Source organism: Tympanuchus pallidicinctus, unplaced genomic scaffold, assembly GCF_026119805.1.
Source record: "Tympanuchus pallidicinctus isolate F22 unplaced genomic scaffold, pur_lepc_1.0 scaffold13, whole genome shotgun sequence".
In the NCBI taxonomy this organism is placed as follows: domain Eukaryota; kingdom Metazoa; phylum Chordata; class Aves; order Galliformes; family Phasianidae; genus Tympanuchus; species Tympanuchus pallidicinctus.
Window position 1 is genome coordinate 3,886,056 of NW_026294648.1, and position 19,420 is coordinate 3,905,475.

General features: G+C 39.7%; 1 protein-coding gene across 7 annotated transcripts in view; it reads right to left on the bottom strand.

The window, feature by feature from the left end:
• TENM1 (teneurin transmembrane protein 1) overlaps positions 1-19,420 on the bottom strand; it is an 823,045-nt gene that overhangs the window by 99,030 nt on the left and 704,595 nt on the right. For all 7 annotated transcript variants that reach the window (XM_052673651.1, XM_052673650.1, XM_052673645.1 and 4 more), the window contains 3 exons: positions 16,326-16,427; positions 15,120-15,314; positions 11,173-11,373 (listed from right to left, as the gene is read on the bottom strand). In XM_052673651.1, the coding sequence (XP_052529611.1) occupies positions 11,173-11,373; positions 15,120-15,314; positions 16,326-16,427 (498 nt within the window). The remainder of the gene's footprint in view (positions 1-11,172; positions 11,374-15,119; positions 15,315-16,325; positions 16,428-19,420) is intronic.

A 19,420-nucleotide genomic window follows, 5' to 3' on the forward strand; every position in this document is an offset into this window, starting at 1 on the left:
TGCTGTTACATCATCAGTCTTTCTCACAAGGTGCAGTGCAACACGTAATTCTGCTTCATCTGCTTTGGTATTCAGGCTTGTGGACATGCAAAAAGCCATTTCCTCCCCTTCACTCTTGCTCACAGCTCCATGGGATGCCTCCTGCCCAGCTATGCTGCCTGAGCTCCAGGCAGACTGCAGTGCTTGTGTAGGGCGCTGGGCTGGAGGCTGCTCCATGCTCAGACATCAGATCCTCAGCAGCTGCGAATTTTCTCTGCTCCTGGGAAACCAACAGTCACCCTAATTCACACTAATTAAAGGCTTTGTTTCAGTTTTTGTACCTGTACACTTCGCAATCAAAACAAGGTTCTCTAAGTGTAGAGCTGAGAAGTTAATTTCCTGATTTAAATAAACCTCAGCTGTGCAGGCTGACTGTGAGCAACACGCTGGCAAATTGCTGAGAGCTGGCCTCAGCCGACCCCTGCAGTTTCTTATAGACTTTCATGAAATACAGCCTTTATCAAATCTAAAATTCAGATTCCCTGACTTAAACCAATTAATGAATAAGAGACTTAAAAAATGTTCAACTCAAGCAGTCTAGAATCCTTACTGACACGTCTTTAACTCATTAATTTTATTGAAGGAAGGCAAATGTGAGCTGTGAAGCATTATTTATTCTTGAGAACGAGACAAATATGTTGATCGTTCCTGAGCTAATCAAAAAAGCATTAAAAATTCACTCCACATTCTTCATTTTAATTATCTAAGTCAACAATGAGTTCTTTTAAACGTATTTTATAATATGTTTCTACTTACGTGATACGAAAAGGGAAATGAAAGCTAAATATTTTATAATTTGTAATGATAAGGGAAGATATTAATGTTAATTCAACATGTTTCAGGAAATTCATTCTTGGAAGAATACAAAATAAAGAATACAAAAACATATGTAAGCAAAAGTGGTCCAATAATACGAAAACACTTTCATTTTACTTTTTATCACACACAATGAGAAGCCTTCCGTTACTGACTGTCTAAACCCTTCCATATCGCATTCAGAACTTTGCTATCCATTTTTTAATAAGTGGATTTCCATAAAGATTAGAAATTAATCTAACCCAACTTTCACCCAATATGCTTAACTGCTGGAGGCAGCAAAAATCACCTATCTAGGCCTAATAAAGAAAGTTTTTTCAATTTAAATATACATCACATTTAATAAGCTTGTATGATAATTTCAACAATGTTCCTGAGCTTTTTAAATTACATTCCCACTGTGTCCTGAAGACAACTATGTTCCAGCTTTCATTTTCGGCATCTGACTTTATTAACAATTTTTTTTACATCATAAAGAATTTCATAATGTTCAAGTTCTGTAAGTTTCTAAGGCATTTGAGCTATTTTTTCCAGTGAAACCTAATGGAAAGCTGTCCCCATCGGTTACCTGGCAGAGTGCAGTAGAGAGATTTGATGTGGATACCAAGTTTTACAAACTTGTAATAAAAACTATACTATTTTTATGGCAGAGTTTATCTAATTTCCCTCATTTAAATAAACTCCTTTGGCAATCTGGGTGTTACAACTGCATCTGGGTTGGGCTCCTCCTACAGAGTTACAATCTGCCACTTGAGTGTGAATGTTTTTCACATTCCTAGCCAACCCCAGCTATGCCACTATGCTGCTCAGCCACGGGCAGCTTTCCTATAGAGGCATCACAGAAGTGGGCATGGACTACAGCAGCATTCAGGGGTATCTGATCTTCAAGTTCAAGTTAAAAATCGGATGGACTTGGAAGCAGCTGCAGAACAACAGCCAGCTTTTGTGAGAGTGCTTCCTCCAGCAAACAGGAATGAGGTTCCTATGTGCAAGAGGCAGCATGGTCCCAAGCCATTACTGCTAACTTTTTATGAAATTTGGTGTCATGAAATAAAACTGTCCGGACAGATCATCACTGAAATGACTGACAACTGTTCTAATAAACAACAAACACATAAATGAAATTAATGGAAATTTACTAAAGACAGCGGTGCAAAGGAATTCACATGATAATCTATAATCCATCCCTGTTTGAAATCCAGTCATGATTGGCATCCCTCAGCAAGTTCCCAGCAACAGAGAACCTACAAACAGCACTGAGTAACCAATCCCTACCATCCCTGAATTTCTGTAGCTGACAAATGCTTTTTCAGCCTAAATTTCTCTTTCTTGCTGCAATCCTTCTCATCCCTTTCCCCACGGATCACATACCCACACACCTGACAATATCCCAGCAATTTGTGGATTTGAGCTTCGCATTTTAGTTGTGTGAACAAATGCAAAGTAACACTTCCTTGTTAATTGTATGACTACTTTAAAACGATTCCATTGAGTTGATTCTCACTCATACCTCCAAAAGCAATTCCACAGATGTTTCCAAAGATTCTGCTCTTGCCCAAGGTGGGAACACAGTGGTGCACATCCCAATGAAAGGCACAAAGATTCAGACTCATCTCACCCAACTTGAGACATCTGCATCTGAAACAGTTTTCTACCACAAATCTGGATCCACTTCAAAGCAGCAAAAACTTATCTTGCCAGTAGTATTATTAATACATTAACACACAGTGATCAAATATTTCTACCAAAGGCAAAACGATGTTTCATTTTAAACCTTTTCCCTGTAATCTTTATGCAGTAAACCTTTTGCCATGTTGCTTCACAGATATCCAACTACCTTTCTTATCTTCTTGCCACAGTCCAGAACACACAGAATGAAACCACTGGAACGAAAATAACCAGACCTCGCCATTTGTTGCTCATGATGGTTCACCATCAATCTACTGATGGTTTTAATTGCTTGCTGAAAATAATCCTACTACCACCTCACTGAACCTAGTTCTACTGCATTAAGTACTCCATAAATAGCACTTCTGACTTCCAGCACGGACGCTGCCATTAACACTATTGTGTGTCTCAAAATATATGAATGCAATTTCATTTAAAAAAAAAAAACAAAACACCACCACCACGATACTGTAATGTAACTTGTGATAATACTGTTTAGACGGTATCTTTTTCACACTGGGGAGACTCCTATTCCTTCAAAATTTGCTTCTCTGAAAAAGTAATCGGTGAGCAAATAAAAAGGTCCCAGAGGCAGATTCTGCAGAAGCAGATGGGAACGACAGAGAAACTTTCCCTTTCTTGGATCTTTTATCACACTTTTCTTTTCAGCTTTATTTTTCATGTGATGAAGAATATTCTCTTCCTGATCCAAATCCAATTTGTATATATAAAAAACCTCGCCCTTTATCGATTTCACTATGGCTCAAAATGCTTTTTTTACAGTGGAAAAATTTAATCAATACAATCTTATGAATCTGGACTGGTAATGGTAAACACACTCACTGATATTTCATTTCAGGGAGCCAAAGCTCTGCAAATTGATACCACTGAAAAGAATTACTCATTTGCCACTGGGTATATCTCTGTTTACCCAGCCATAGTATTGGTGAAGCAGAATACGATTATGCTGTGCTGACACACAAGGGACTCTAGCTGCAGAACCTGTCTCGTTCTTAGAGATGATACACGTTGGCAGGTCAGATAAGGCCTTTGTGGGAAATGCTTAAAATAAATGAACTGCAACCTAACAGCAAGGAAGATGAGACTGACACAAAGGTGAGGAGAACCACAATGCTCTGACCAGCCCTGTTTTTCAGTGCCCTGTTTCGCACGTAAACGTTTCCTTGTCAAATCTGCTCCTATTTTACAATTTGTCCCCACTATTTGATTTCCACTTGTACTTCTTGTAAAGCAGTGAAATTACAGTCGTCACCGGAGAATCACAGTCTGACTAATAAGCTCCGAAATCCTTCCCAATGTTCTGAGAACCACAAATGGAAATGCCTTGCAGTGTCTGCCTCATTTGATATTTTATGTGATCGGGAGACTTGTAAGAAAAAGCTGTTCAGAATAATCTATCCTGAGTCAAAATGGCTGAGATGAAGGCTATGAAAGCTTTGCCTTCATGTCCACTTACAGAGGGAAAATGCAATAGCCAGTTCCTTGGGCTGAAAAACAGTCATATAGGAAAATGGGAAACCTAAAGAGTAAGTGACAGACCACGAGAAACAGTTTGGGCAGGAGGCAATACATGATAATGAAGAGAAGCCCAGAGAGCACCCAAATGGCTTAGCAGACAGAAAGGTAACAGGCAAAGAATTGGCTCTGCTGGTACTTTTAATAATGCTGTCTCACAGGCACAGCCTGAGCTAATACAGCATCAAAGGAAAATAAAGATTTGGAAACAGCTGTTTGCAGCAAAGGTTCACAAGATTGCCTGAGTGGATCAGGGTATGTCTTTATATAAGCACTAAATCTTCCATGATACACAGAAGTATTATTATTAACACCAAATAGGGCTCTGCTCGGAACATGAAGTTTTCACAATTATTTAATCAGTAAATTTGATTAGTAATATTCAGTAAAGAAATAATGCATTATTTAAGCACCGCAAAGAGCAGACACCATCTGTAATACAGAGGTGTAGAAGCTGACCTCTAGCAAGTGAGTCTACTCACAAAAACTACAGTAGTGAAGATAGATATTTTACTGAACACATCTTCAAAGGACTCAGAACGCTGGAAAGTTGGGCATGGATTCTGGTTCTCAAAATATTAAAGGAACATCTATTGAGAATCACTTGTGTAAAGGCACTGGCAGCCCAGAAGTGGCATGCATGCACTTGTTGACTGATTGGGCGTGGGGCTGACCCTGAGAAGGAAGGGGGACAGTGGGGCACGTTCAAAAGGACATCCATCCATTTTTACAATTCTTTTTTTTTCGGTGAAGAACACAACAGGAACATTGGATCAACTAAATTATTGGGAACATTGTGTTCCCAAGAAAAAATGTTTTTAGCACAGTAAAGATAGTAAAGAGGAGAAATTAAATGTCATTACCAGCTTCTGAGCAGCACCTCAGTGTCACAATCAAAAATAAAATTAGCTGAAGAGGTTGGAATTGCTTCCTCTCTTTTTAGCACAAATAAGGAGTTTCCTGGGGAAACTGAAGAGCCAAGCATAATGAGCTCTTCCACCGGAACCAGGAGCACAGCCCCAAGTCATGCAGTATTCGATGGCTTTCTGTGAACCCCGCTTGCACAGACTAGGAGCAGACATTTCTGTGCTCAGTGCTGTGTTTGTGAAGATGAGCACACTGCAGCTCTCAGCAAATAAACCATAACCTCCTCTGTGTCAGCAGCACTAATAGAAATAGCGACATGCGTCTGGCTGCTGCTGCTCTGCTTTGTTGCTGCTAATGCAAAGATGCAGCTCCTGGCTTGCACTTCTCTGGTACTGGTGAGAAGCAGCACCTTGTGCACGCAGCCCTGGCTTTTCAATGTGAGCTGCTGCCCCACTCCCCAGCACCCTAGGCACAACTGCTTTCTAGATTTTAAGAAGCGAGTGTCCTTTATAACTCTGTGCTCCCTCTCCCTTCTACACTGCATGTAATTTTCCACTCACTCTTCATTTCTCCCTGGTTTTGCCCATGCTGGCACAACCTTGCTGAGCAGTGCAGTTGTCCTCCGGCCGTGCTGCTGGGCACAGCCTACTCGGAGGGAAGCTGTCCCTTCACAGCTGCCTCTCCCTGGGCACAGCTGGTGGGGCACAGCCCAGCTGTTTGGTGGCGAGGTGGATGGGCATGATGTGGGACTGAAAATAAAAAGACGTCATGTGAACTACCTGCTTTTTGCAGCACATCAGAAAATGATTTCGGAGCACAAGGTTGCAGATACCATTTTAACAATCTGATCATAAAATGGCCAAGGCTTCCTAAATTAAAGAGCACATTGCTGCTACAGTACACAAGGAATTTATTCTCTATCACCCCTAACATTAGCTTGCATAATTACAGTAAGTCAAATTTTATTTTAAAACTGTTACCGAAGCCTAAACACTTAAGCAAAAGTCCTTGCTTAAAGAAGGCAGAGACCACAATTTCCTTATAGGTCTACATATATTATCCTTGCAACAATCTACACAATCAAAAACCTTAAAAATGCAGTATGCAGGAGAAAAGAAAGTTTCCATGATTTCAACTTTTATCAGTAGCAATTTCCTATTTTCAGAAGTAACTTGAACTTAATAGAAAGAGTCTGCTGCATAAGTATATTGAAATGATAGCTATTTTTGTAGAACTCTTACCATGACAATAAAAAATATTTTAAATAGCTGCTTTTCAGGGACCTGTGCAACACATCTTGCATAATAAATTTCAGAGGCACAAAAACTCTAGCTATCCTAGTGGTTTTTTGTACTCTTGCTCTCATCTGTGCTTTTTCAGCTGCAAGGAAGGGAAGCTGCCTCCTGCTATGAGCTCCCTTCTTTAAATGCTCCTGGCATGGGTAACTTGCTGGATATAATCACTGAGCTTGTCTTTGCAAATTAAAACATGAAGGCCTGTGCATCTTTACTGCCTTTTTGTCCATCTCAGCTTTTCTATTCTTCCTCCATTACAGCACCAGCAGGAGCTTCCCACAACTTCCCTGCTTTACAGAGACCTCTTACAAAAGGGTTCTCACAGAGTATGATCCTTTCATATTCAGAGTCTCCATCTTGATATTTTCTTGCATAATGAGTGTTCACATAACTCCTTTCCATATGATAACCTATCAGTTTTTTTACTATGTTTTACTACAAAGTAAATCTTTCTACCAGATCACCTACCATACAGCTGATAGGGATGAGACGCATAAAGGGATGTGGGCACCTAACTACCACTTTAAATGTCTGAGTTTAAAATTTAGGTTATAAAACCTTTTGCTCAGCTTACCTAAATCTGGATGTACTTAAAACACTTTGGCACTTGAATTGCTCCTAGAATCCCACTTATTTGCCAGGTTCTGCTACCGGATAATACCCAACCAAGATCATACAGCTCTGCTTCAGTCTCTGTGACCTCACAGTTCACAAGGTCCTTACACAGTTGTTGACTGTGGATCCTAATGAGTATTATCCTTAAAACAGATCTGCTGGATTAGGCCTAGAACAAACACGTTGAGGTGGATATTTCCTGCACACAATGCACTCCTGCACTACTTATACAGATGCTATGCTAAGCGTGCAGAGGAAAATCTCTGTTAGCTATGTGAATGGAGGAGGGACAGGACAATATTGCTGTTGCCGCAAGCAATTCACATATCTTGGTCCTGGATAAGGGAAGAGCTCCTGGGGCAGGAGAATCCAGATTTGCAGCTATGGCTTCCTCCCAGGGGAATAAGTAATACTTGTCTGTGGACTGTAGCAGGATTTACATACCTGACTTAATTAAATTAGGTTTACATTTGAATTGGGGATATTTCTAGTAACTGCTGTATAGCTGCCAGACAACAATAGATTAAGGATCTTAATTTTCAAGAAGGAAAAAGGAAGGAAAAAGACATTTTTGGCATATCTAGAAAATAAGCAGCACTCAGTTGAATCACAGAATCACCAAAGTTGGAAAAGACCCACAGGATCACCCAGTCCAACCATCCACCGATCGCCAAAACATCCCAACTTTCCTCACTGTATCTTCCATCCTTGACTTATCCAATTCCTTACATAGGGACATGACTACATCAGGTATTCCTGGTTCATGCTGGACCGATCTCAACATGTACGACAATTAATTTTTACTGGAGTGCTTCTTCATTGCTTTAAATTTCTCGTGTTTAAAATTCTCCAATAAAACATATTAGCCTTTCCAATCTTTAACTATTAAGCTTTTAATAGAAATCCTGCTCACCAGATATCTTCTTGCAAACTCTTGCAACTCGATGGGAGATTCAAGTCAAATGAATCACACATCACTTTTTTTCTATTCGATGAAATATACAGTAGTAAAAAGAGTCTTTCGACAATGTCAGACAACTTACAGCATGGGAAACTTCAATCATCCTTTTAATTAGCAGAGCAGTAATAATCAAAGCTCTTCACAAATTAAAGAAAGCGGACAGTTAGATGAAATTAAGTAAGTCCATCATTTCTTCAGAGCAAAACAATGAAGGATACTTACAGTGTTAATTAAAAGATTCTTGAGATTTCTCTAAAATAGGGATAAAATGCCAACATGGAAAATAACAGTCTGCAGAAAACGTACAGTGGATTATATCACATACGGATCCGAACACTGCTGTGAGTTGTTTGTAGTGAATATCCTTGTCCTTGGCAAATCAGAATGACTGACACCCATAATTTGCAATTTCCTAAACCTGAAGAGTTTTCTGATTGCAATGAAATGGTTTTACCTAATTATTTTTTCAAGTTGCAGTTTTTGATGTTTAATTTTGAAATCAATTTGAGATGTCTTGAACTATATTAATACACTGTATTATGCCTTCATTTCTTTTTGAAGCACTTTACTTTAAAAAATGCATACTTCTAATGATTTTTAAATTACTCTACTCTGCACATATCAATTTACAACAATTACAACATTTTGCATTTTTCAAAGCACTTCAATTTTAAAGAGGTTTTATGCCTTGCAAGATACTGAGGAAAGAGGCGGCTGATCCATTTTTACCCTTTGTAAAATTACCACCAATCTTGCTAGAGAGCTTAACCAAAAATAGATATGCTAAATATATACCATCTACATATAATCATTTTAGGATGAATGTTTTTGTGACTAAGAACTGCCAGTATTCTTTTCCCAATCATAATTAGGTTGCTTCAGTGGTATAAATGGATTCAGTGGAAGTATGACAAATGTCCTGGAGTAAGGAGGACGAAAACTGGCCTACTTTGGCTGAACAGAGTCTAGAGAAATGAATACAGGATGGAATGTCAGAGGCATCAGCTCTGTCACAGAATTCAGGCTATAAGTTCTAACATGAAACCTCATCACAATAAATTAATGACACGGGGCTAGATTGTCACCTGCAACACTGGCTCTGCACAGTGGCACCACTGCAGTTATGCCAGTTGATGCTAGCTAAGGATCTGCTCCCCTCAACAACTCTGCCATCTGTTTTGATGTTTTACTCCCTTAATCTCTAGGCTTCACATTATACATCTGAGAACAGAGGATGAGGTTTTCTTTCCAATTTGTTGATGCTGCACCTTCAATTTACAAGTTTCCTTTCTGCCTGTCAACAAGTAGATAGTATTCACAAGTTTGATTTTGTCTTTTCGAAACACACTGCTTGTTTGCCTCAAAGCCAAATGACTCATTACCATCAAGGAATCACTACCAGGCTTACAACACTATCAGTGACACCACTAACGCAGACGGATGTGACATTGCACATGACTGTTTGGCCATCCATCATGTTGCAGAGCCTCATGAGCCTTGTGTAAGGGCATCTGGGAAGGTGAAGTGGGCCAGGAGGGGATACAGCTACAGCTCTGAGCAAAGACCTGCTGCCATTCCTCTCTATCTCTTAAATACTGCCTAGCGGAGACAGGGCAGGAAATCCTCTGTATCATGTGCTGTGATTGGCTGACACCTCTGTCTGAGCTGGCTGAGGGCTGTCACCCTGCTGGACTGATGCTCTGACTGCCCTTGGAGGTGCAGGGGCAGGTCTGTGTGCTCTGCAGGGGATTCCCAGCTCACATAGGCCAGGCATGCTGCAAATTCTGCATGAATGTGCCAGCCCTAGGACTTGTTATGTGCTTCCATAGGACGAATGAACTTGGAATAAGCTAAAAGAACGTGAGGAAAGGGATAAATTAGATACAGAGGAATCAACATGTTTGTTGATGGTGAGGAAAGCATCCTGTCTTGATAACACAGTGGACACTAGGGACACAGAGAAGAATTTTCCCAGCTGGTGTATGAAGGTAAGAAAAAAGTGACTTTTCTTCCAGAAATTCAACGAAGCAGCTTTGAAGGCGAGAAAAACTTGAGAACTACGATCCTAGCACAGAACACAAAAGCTTCACTGCAGTTATTCATTAGCTTTTTGTTCCCTTAGTATCTAATTGCCCCATGTAGCTGACACAATGGAACCACTGGAGTTTAACATCTCTTTTCAAGCTACAGTAGTTTCAGACTAGAGCAGAATTAGTTTGCGTACTTTTTGAGGGAAAAAAAAAACCTAATAAATTACTGGCAACATTCCTAATTATTTGCTTAATCAATGGAAGTCTTATTTTAGCACATAATAAAAGACATAAAAAAAATGCAAGCTGAAAACCTGTAAAAATCAATTCTTATCAGAGCAGGTACCCTATCTAACAGAAACCACACGTGCTAATTTTGGAGTATGGAATGAGTGTGGGGTCTGTGTAACAAATACTCAAAATTATCAACACATCGATAGTTTGTGGCTGAAAAAGTTATAATGGAGTCTCAGCCTAAAAATCATAATCATGAACTTTAAATAAATGAAATTTAAACTATTCCATGTGTTCTTCTGAAGGATGATTTCTAAGAAAAATTGGTGACATGGACCACTGGTTGTATTCCACAGCATTCAGCAAATCTGTCACTTAGATCTCCTCTGTACTAGGATGCATTACTCATCATCTGAGAATCTAGTCTTCTGAGCTCCAGAGGAAAAAAAAAAATGGCAGTACCTACTTTAGTAATGATATGCTCCATTACAGAGTAAAATATCCTGAGTGCTCTTGATTCAAGAAAACGAAATGTAAATGTACAAAGCACATAAAAAACCCATTTCAACTCTTAATCAAATTCAGAGGATTAAACTCTGATAGTCTTCTAAGAAAGAAAAGAGTTTCTATTCCAGCATGAGAGAACAGATGACCATTTCTGTTTAAATATTTTTTGACAGCAATTTCCTACTTGTGAGTCACTGAATTCACACTACGATATCCTCCCAGTCTCTCTCAGGATTGTATATTTCCTCATTGCACGATCCTGATAAGCACTGAACACCTCAGGAGAGAATCCTGCTTAACTCCTGTCCAAGCTGGGAGCCACTTGCACTCTTGCAGGCCTACCATTCTCCCTGTCAGGCAGTCAGCATCCATGCTGCAAAGGAAAAGCCATTTTTATCCTTGTTGGCACAAAACCAGTTGTTGCCAAACCCACTGGCGTATTTACTGAGAAATTGGCGTGCAATGTCACAGCATCCGGCTCATTTCTGTCTTATTTTTCAAAGCAATACTAGCGCAGCAGCAGAAACTACTTTCCTTCACAAGTCAAACGGCAAGCATAAGCTTTTAACTGGCTTAATTGTAAAAAGACAATCAGCAAACAAACCTGTAGAGCAGTCAGAACCCGTCCACTGTGGCTCACAGCTGCAGAGCCCCACGTCCAGGAGGAAGGTGCCGTGCCCTGAGCACTGCTCCTGGCAGATGGGCAGTGATGTCTCGCAGTTCACGCCGCCCCAGCCCGCGGAGCAGTGGCACTCCCCTTGAACGCACACGCCGTGACCGGAGCACATCGGATCCAGGCAGTCCTCTGGAAAGCAGGGAATGCACAACTTAAGAGAAATAAACTTAACACCTTTACAGCGGTTTCCCAGAGACATGCAGCAATAGAGATTAACTGCAGACTGAAATGATGGTGACTAAAACACAAGAAAAAACTGCCTATGCTAACATCTGTGCAAAAGAATAAGCTAAAAAAGGGAAAAAAGTCAAGTGCCTAGACTCATGGAGAACATGGTTCTGCTCATCGCAGATACTCTTATATCTGTTGATCTAAGTCAAGGAAGTATGGATTTCAGCAGCGGAGCTGGGAAAGAACTGGAGCAATTAAATGTTATTTTTACAATTGTGTGTTGTGTTTTCATTCTGGTATTTGTGTTCTATGCTTTATTTACATTTGGGAAAAGACAGATTTATCGTTTCATACTCCTGAGGAAATCTCTCTCTGCAGCTGAGAATCTGGTAGGAAAAAAAAGGTCATCCACTAGCTCTAAATTGTGACTCTCTGAATACACACTGTGAAGAAATCTCATATTCTCATAAAAAGTATGTGCTGGGCAATTGAAGATAATGAACAGATTCATAAAAGTCGTAACATATTGATGAACGATTTGCAAACAGACAAAGAGCTAAATTTGTTCTCAATTTGGATTAAACCATTCTTAGTGAAAAATTCAGGAGCTCTGTAGAAGAATTTAAATCAGCTGGTTAGTCCCACATAATCAGCATATTCTTTCATCAAGATCCAGCATTTCTTTAACAAGATAGACACGAAGCAGAACACAGCCTGCCGTCTCTGGAGGCCACAATGAGGCTACAGAGCTAGAGAGGAATTCGTGGGGTGTTTGAGCATGCAAAACAATTAGCCTATTCATATTAGATCGTGCTTCATACCAACATTGTTAAAAAAGGCACTTTGGAAGTTCTTGTATGAATTTTTCAAGTATTAGCCCAAATACAGTTTTAATAGTTAAATAGTACACTCAACAAACAGTATTTTGTATTACAAGAATGAAGAGATGTTCACTGTTTCAGCAGCAGAAGACCAAACATTTCTCTTTGAGATTAAGAGCATCCAGTTTACAGCATCTTTTGACCTACGAATTAAGAAGCAACGCTTTTGTATCTTTGTGCCGCTGGCCCACAAGTTCAAGATCTTAAGTCAGCTTTTATTCTGTATCTTTTTTTAGCCTTCCAGGCTTGTGCGCAGTGCAGTGCAATTCTGAAAAAGAGAAATCAATATTTCTGGACAAAGTACCTAGGTTGCTCTGAAAGTAATGCCTCCTCTTTATTTCTGTGGAAACTACAACAAAGAGCGCTATTTGATAGAGCAAATTCTCAACTACAAACACTCTTTTTCCAACACAGTCACGACCATTAGCTATGCATTCTCACCAGAGATGAACAGGAGCCTGAATGCTGCACTTGCAACAGTCTGCATCAGTGGAGATGTGCCACTGTCACCAGTGCTAAAACACACCACCCAACCCTGACTGTGCTCACATCCACTCTTTGGTCTCCAGAAATATTTGGCAAGTGTTGATGAACGTCAGTAGGTGTCATTTTTTCTGCAGGAAGGAATTCAGTGGCATCGCTTTGGTTCATCTTCACTTCCATGTCAGATACCACTTTGTCAGACTGCCGTTCTGCTGCCACCTGTCACACAGCCACACAATGGAACAGGATATTGGCAGGACAGTTTAGCTTCTACTGCTGTACCACCAACATCCACCTCTGACATCGTGGGCCAACATCATAAAATAGGAGGCATTACTTTCAGAGCAAGCCTCACTCACCTTGCTAACCACAGCACAAAAATACTCGGCAATTTTCTTTTATCCTGAAAGACAGCTCTTGATTTTGCTGATCTTTTGAAACTGAGAGCCTCCATAAGCAGGTTAAAAAGCATTATTTCTTTTAGTAATAATAACCTGACTGTACAACACTGAAGGTTGTCCATAGCTGTGAATACACAGAGCTACTGGTGTGCTCTGGATTGAACATCTGTTACTGTCTGCTGCAGTCACAATGCAGCTGCAATATTAAACTCATATTTACATACAATATTCTAATTCCAGTCCCCGACAGAGATACCTGCATTATTGCACCAATTATGCAGCACAGTACAGTAAATGGAATGGTCATGTCATGCACACACTATTACAATAAAAATCCACTCCACTGTATAGTTCTGTTTTATCTACCCTCTTCCTACATGATTCCACTTTTATTTTATAATTATTTTAAAAAATCCAAGGTTTTCATGCACTTGTTTTCAATAGCTGTCTAAGTACATTCATCTCAATTATTTTTTCAACCATTTTGTAGGACCACATTATGCCAACAAGCCAAGTAACTGCAAATGGCAGTCTCTTGTCAGCTTCAAGCTTATTCAGCATCACGGCCTCAGTGAGTATATTTGTGCATTACTTGCTTTTTCTCATCTGAGTTTTCTTGTTTTTTTTTTCCATTCCTGAAACTACAAACAGCAGAGAATGTCAGAAATATTCTGTGGATCCTCCCTTTAAAAACCGTATCAGGTATGTCAAATCCATCAAATCCATCCTGGACATTTTTCTGATTAGAGAATTCAGGCCACAGAAGAGCTTCCTCTGTGTGCTACTCAAAAGAATTACCTAAAATCTATATAGCACGAAGCACAAAGTATGCTGGCACTAGCTTCAGGCTAACGGTACTACTGAAAAATCATCAAATCAGGGCAAGCATGAAGAACAGCTCTGCTTTCCGAGGCTATGCACAGGGGAAGAAAGTCATAGCTGATGAGCTATCTCAGAAATGCCAGCAGCCAAATAACAACTGTTTCTGTAGATGAGGGCAGAGACACATCGGTACTACAAGCAGCTGAAGTACAATTACTTCTTCTCGTAATTTCCCACTTTTTATTAGCCAAGCTTTAAAGGATGCCAGTTTAGTACCCTGAATAGAGGCTCACAGTAAAAATGACATATGACAACAGAATTACACAGCATGCTCTGCTAAACTGAACCTGCTCGCATCTCAAGATGCAAAAGAATGAAGAAAGGGAAAAGATGATTATGATCTGCTGATTACTTTGGAGAAATACCAGAGCCTATTTTGTTTAGTTCATCTACTGACTGCCTTATCTCCTTAGATTTTGGCAGAAAAGAAAGAAAGAAACAAACAAAAAGAGTCTTTGACAATGCACACTAAGGGACTGAGGTTTCTGGCACAGGGAGCCTGGCAATCCCAGCTGTCCTCTCTGAAAGAAGCGTCAGGGTCTTGAGAGAAAAAAAGCAGAAACAAACATACTGGGATGGTCTCACTGCTTTCTCTCAGAAAAATGTTGTGACATTTTCCTTACTGGATTGAGAAGCCCCTTCTTGCTGAAAGGCAACAACATCCCCCTGATTCTTGCTATCAGGATTTGGAGGAAGGGAAACCACCTGAGAATTCATCGTGGACAGCATTTCAGAGGACTGCTCATGTCCCACTTACTAGGTACACTTATTAGACAATGTTAAACACTTCTAATCTTTTAGAATACAAAATGTTTTATTCTTGGAAGTTGTGTGATTAACCCCCACTGACTGTCACTGAGACCTGAACGCCTTTATCTTTGAAAATTTTCTATCTCACATTCCTCTCCCCGAGACTTTAAAGGTGCTTTTGTGAAAAGGAGCATTACCTTACAATAAGTCTCTCACGTCTGTGTGAGTTTTAACTACCTTAAAACAGCTTTGGAGATTAAAGACTGAAATGAAACTCCCTAACTATAGAGAGGGAAACTTCACAAACCTTCCTCACAGATCTCCCCTTTGTATCCAGGGACGCAGATGCAGACTCCCATGATACAGGTGCCGTGGCCAAAGCAGGTCGGGTCGATACACTGCTCCTCAGGAACATCACACTCTGGTCCTTTCCACCCATTTCGACACACACAGTGACCTTTCTCATATTCTCCATTTCCACTACAGAGCACCGGGCAGGAATCTGAAGAAGGCAGATTGATCTTTTTAATATATTTACATTCTTACATAGATTAACTTTTATTGCATTTGTCATTCTGTAAAATCACTTTTCCACTCCTGCTCTCCCAACCCTTCACTAGATTTGAGGACTGCGACAAAGAAGTAGTGCAGCAGTGATCCAGGCAGCCTAGTATCCTCAGCCTGCTTCACTACCATACTTAATTTTGACTTGAAATGGGACATCTTGGAAGATAAAAATCCCTCCCCTTGTTGGGTCTCTGCAGAAATTTTGCACAGTGACACCTGCTTATCATTTTTTTAACATTAATATTTGTTCCCTGCAAAGCAAGACAGTGCCTTATTCTTTCTTCTAAGCAAACCTCTTACTACCCAAGTTTTTAGCCATTACTGAGCTACAAGCACACCACTGATATGGAAGCTAAGTTTTACAATGCACTATCAATTTCTGACCCAATCAATTTCATAACACATAAAGTCAATCTAAAATTTGAGGAAACACAGGAAAAACATGAGAACCTGCAGACAGAATAGATGATGGACAATACAGAAATAAGATCACATGATCTCTTTAGCCAGTTTTTGCTCCACGTGCTGAAAAATCTCTGTATTGGTTTAGGATTTCTTTTCCACACCTATTCAAGTTAAGATCACGGAAGCATTCAACTGACATGTGAGATGTTCTCTAAAGTGAAAAAGTCACTTTTAAATAACTGTAAACGCCGTGTTCAGCTGATGCTCTCAATTAAAAAAAATAAAAAATCACAAAATGGGCGCAAAGAGCGATGGAGGAATCTGTTGTCTCTGCAAGTCATGGCGAGAAAAGTTGTTGAGGCATCTTAGCTAAAGTACAGCATAAAAAACTTTCTATGCCTGTGCTTGTGGTGCATTTGCCATCTGTCTGTAAAAAGGAATCAAATCTCATTTAATGGCTTTGAATCTTTGTAAGCTCAGCCGTCACACTCCATAATCACGATTCCTGTCCTGCACTGCAGGTTGGTTGATATGAAATTACCTTTTGCACAATCCGGACCAAGGAATCCTGGGAAACAGTGGCAGTGCCCCGAGATACATTCTCCATTCCCATTGCAATTAGTAGAGCAGTCATCCAGGACTTCTATTTATTCAGATTGTCATGCAGAAAGGAAAACACAAATTAGTTGAATTTGAAAAGCATGGCATCTTCACCCCACTCTGTGGGACACATCTCAACATACAAATAGGTGAGGAAGCAGTAAAAAGCCCATTTCCAATCACAGGAAGAATAAAACAAGATTCCTGTTCAAGTAGCTTACAAATATTAGATTTTGTCTTGACAGCTTTGAGATAATAAGTGCATCATTCATATTACACCAGAAAGCTTTTAAAGTAAGTGTTCATGTAAAATTTACCACCATTAAAAGCACTGCAAGAACCAAAGTATTTGTGGAGAAATGTTCACCTTAAACACTTTCTTTTACAGTTGAAGTAATTTGTTGGAAACTTGTCTATAGAATGTAGCATCTACTATGGTGCTCGCTCGAAGCATGTGAATTGCATTCTTTTGGGGGAAGGCGGGGTTTTCACTTTTATACAAGATGAAAAAACATCTTCCATAAAGCAATACAACTCAAGGCCTTTACAGGCCTAACAAGAAGATTTGAAGAAAAAAATCCACCATTAGGTCTAATCTTAAACTATTGCATGCTTCATCATACAGCGCTGGACAGGAAACCACTTAACCTCACACGTCTTGGGGCAGGCTTATGTCTGTACTTCTGTTAGCTGTCCTTAATCTACACATGTATTTCCTACAGGATTTCAGTGGATTCAATGACTTAGATGCATTTTATGTGAAAAATGTGAAAGGAATGTAAGGCTAAGATGCTTCCAAGATGGGTCATAAGCATACGCTACCATTAATATGAATAACTGAAGTAAGTTTATTTTGATCTTATTTATGGACACTTGGGCAGACAAGAATTGATTCCTCTAGAAATCTTGTACTGATACTGAAAAACATTTATTTCCTTCCAGGCTATCACTTTATATCAAAAAACAGACATTTTCTATGTAACTGCTCATCAGATATGCACAACCTAGACATAGATATTTGTTTCAAGGTCAAGAAATCAGCCTTATATTTTTTTTCCTTTTTCTTTTTTTTTTTTCCCCCCCAAAACCCAAGTTTTTTGCAGATATACAGCTTGTTATTAATTTTTACATATTACTGTTCATTATCAACTCTGCTCCTTGCCTATTGAGAAGACAGAATCCCTAGAATCGCATGATGAAGGTCCCCTACACTGACTTGAAATGAAGAATCAGCTGTTCAAACAGTTAATTCTGTGGGACACAACGTCCAGTTTGGACTGGCCTTTATTCAGTCTATGGAAGTACTGGAGGCATGACAAATTTTGCAAGCAAATTACACACCATCCCACTCCCCTCTGAGGGGAACTCGGATCAGAGCTTTAAGTAAAGTGTCAGCAAAATCAATTTTGTGCAACACTGACATCCAGCAACTGAAAAGACTTCCTAATGGATGCTCAAGAGGAGGCCAAGAGTGCCTCACGCAGCCAGCAGTGACATACAGCAGAGATGTGTGCCAGCTCTCATACTGACTGTTTCAGACTGCAGTCTTGGTTGATTCAGTTGTTGGTAGAGTGGTAAAATATGACTCTAGCTATAGACACTCCCCAATGTCCGTGGTAAGGAGCACAGCTCAAGGATCAGAAGATGATTAGATTTTTTTTTGTGACTCCCTCTTCTCCACCCTCCACTCCCCCACCCCCCAAAAAAAAACCAACACAACAACCAAGAACCACTGTGCAAAGAAAAATATAAGAAGAAGATATACAGGCTGTGAAACCACAATAGCTAGCAGTATGATCAAATCCATCAGCAGTAGATTCTTGCAGCATGAAGCCTCATTTTCCCCCCAAGTTCTTTCTGCCCAATTTCTTCTCACAGCCATTTCTCAGGTTAGCGGACTCCTGTCCACCCCACGGCCCTCACTGTTCCCCTCCATAAGATTCAGCGTGTTCTGCTTATTGGCCAGAGAAGGGATAAGCAGCTTCTTCCTCACCAAATTTAATGGGAAATGAATTGCAGTATTCAATTGCATCTATCATTATTATTTTTTTGTGTGTGTGTGATTATATGCTACTCAGTGATGAAATACTGTTTAGACTCCCCTGTATAAACACTGCTGTGTTAAAGTAGAAATAAACAAGGGGGCAGACATTTGGATTCTGATCTGGACTGGAGTTTGGCCAGGTTTTATGCTCCTCATAGAGCATCTGTGAGCATGCTTCATAAATTGCTTGAGAATTATTTTCTCACATAACACTGAACATTTCTCATTGTATTTCTCCCACCAGTAAAAGATTCACGCTTCTCCACAAAGCAAGTATGAACTTTTAAATATAAAAAACTCATTGCATTTCTATTTCAGTTTTAAAATAATTCCTGTAAGTCCTTCACCAGTCTTGGTACTTGAATCATACTGTCCTGCTCCACAAGGTGTTTACCATCAAGTAAAAATAGCATCCAATTGTTCTGAAGAGCAGATGGCATGTCCATTACTAGTAAAGACATCTTGCTAAACATATGGCAGAACAGGTTAACTAAAGGGCAAAGTGGTTAAAGTCTTGCAGCAAAGCAAGGCACTCATAAATACAACACTTCACCTGAAATGAAATTCCAAACAAACCCTATGTGTGAGCACTGCTCTGCAACAACACTTAGAGTTGCAAACATTTGTCCACCTTTATTTATTGAGGAGGCAACAGGGATTTCATATCCCACCAGCACAGGGTCTCCTCTATTTGCCTTTGAGTTCCAAAGAAAATGGCGCAGTTGGATGATTGTATAAAATAACAGCAAACACCCATCAAACAGCAGCAATCAAATCCACAAAAGCATCCTTTTAGATTTTCTAACTGATTAAAATACTGAAAACACGAACATATAAGGTGTGGATAATTTCTGTATGATTTATGGTTCCAGTGTAAATAGATAGGGCAGACATATTCTCTTTCTGCTTTGAGCAAGATAACACCAGAAATTACTCAGCTATTTAAGCTATTAGATGAAAGTTTTAAAACACATGACAACTTCACACATAAT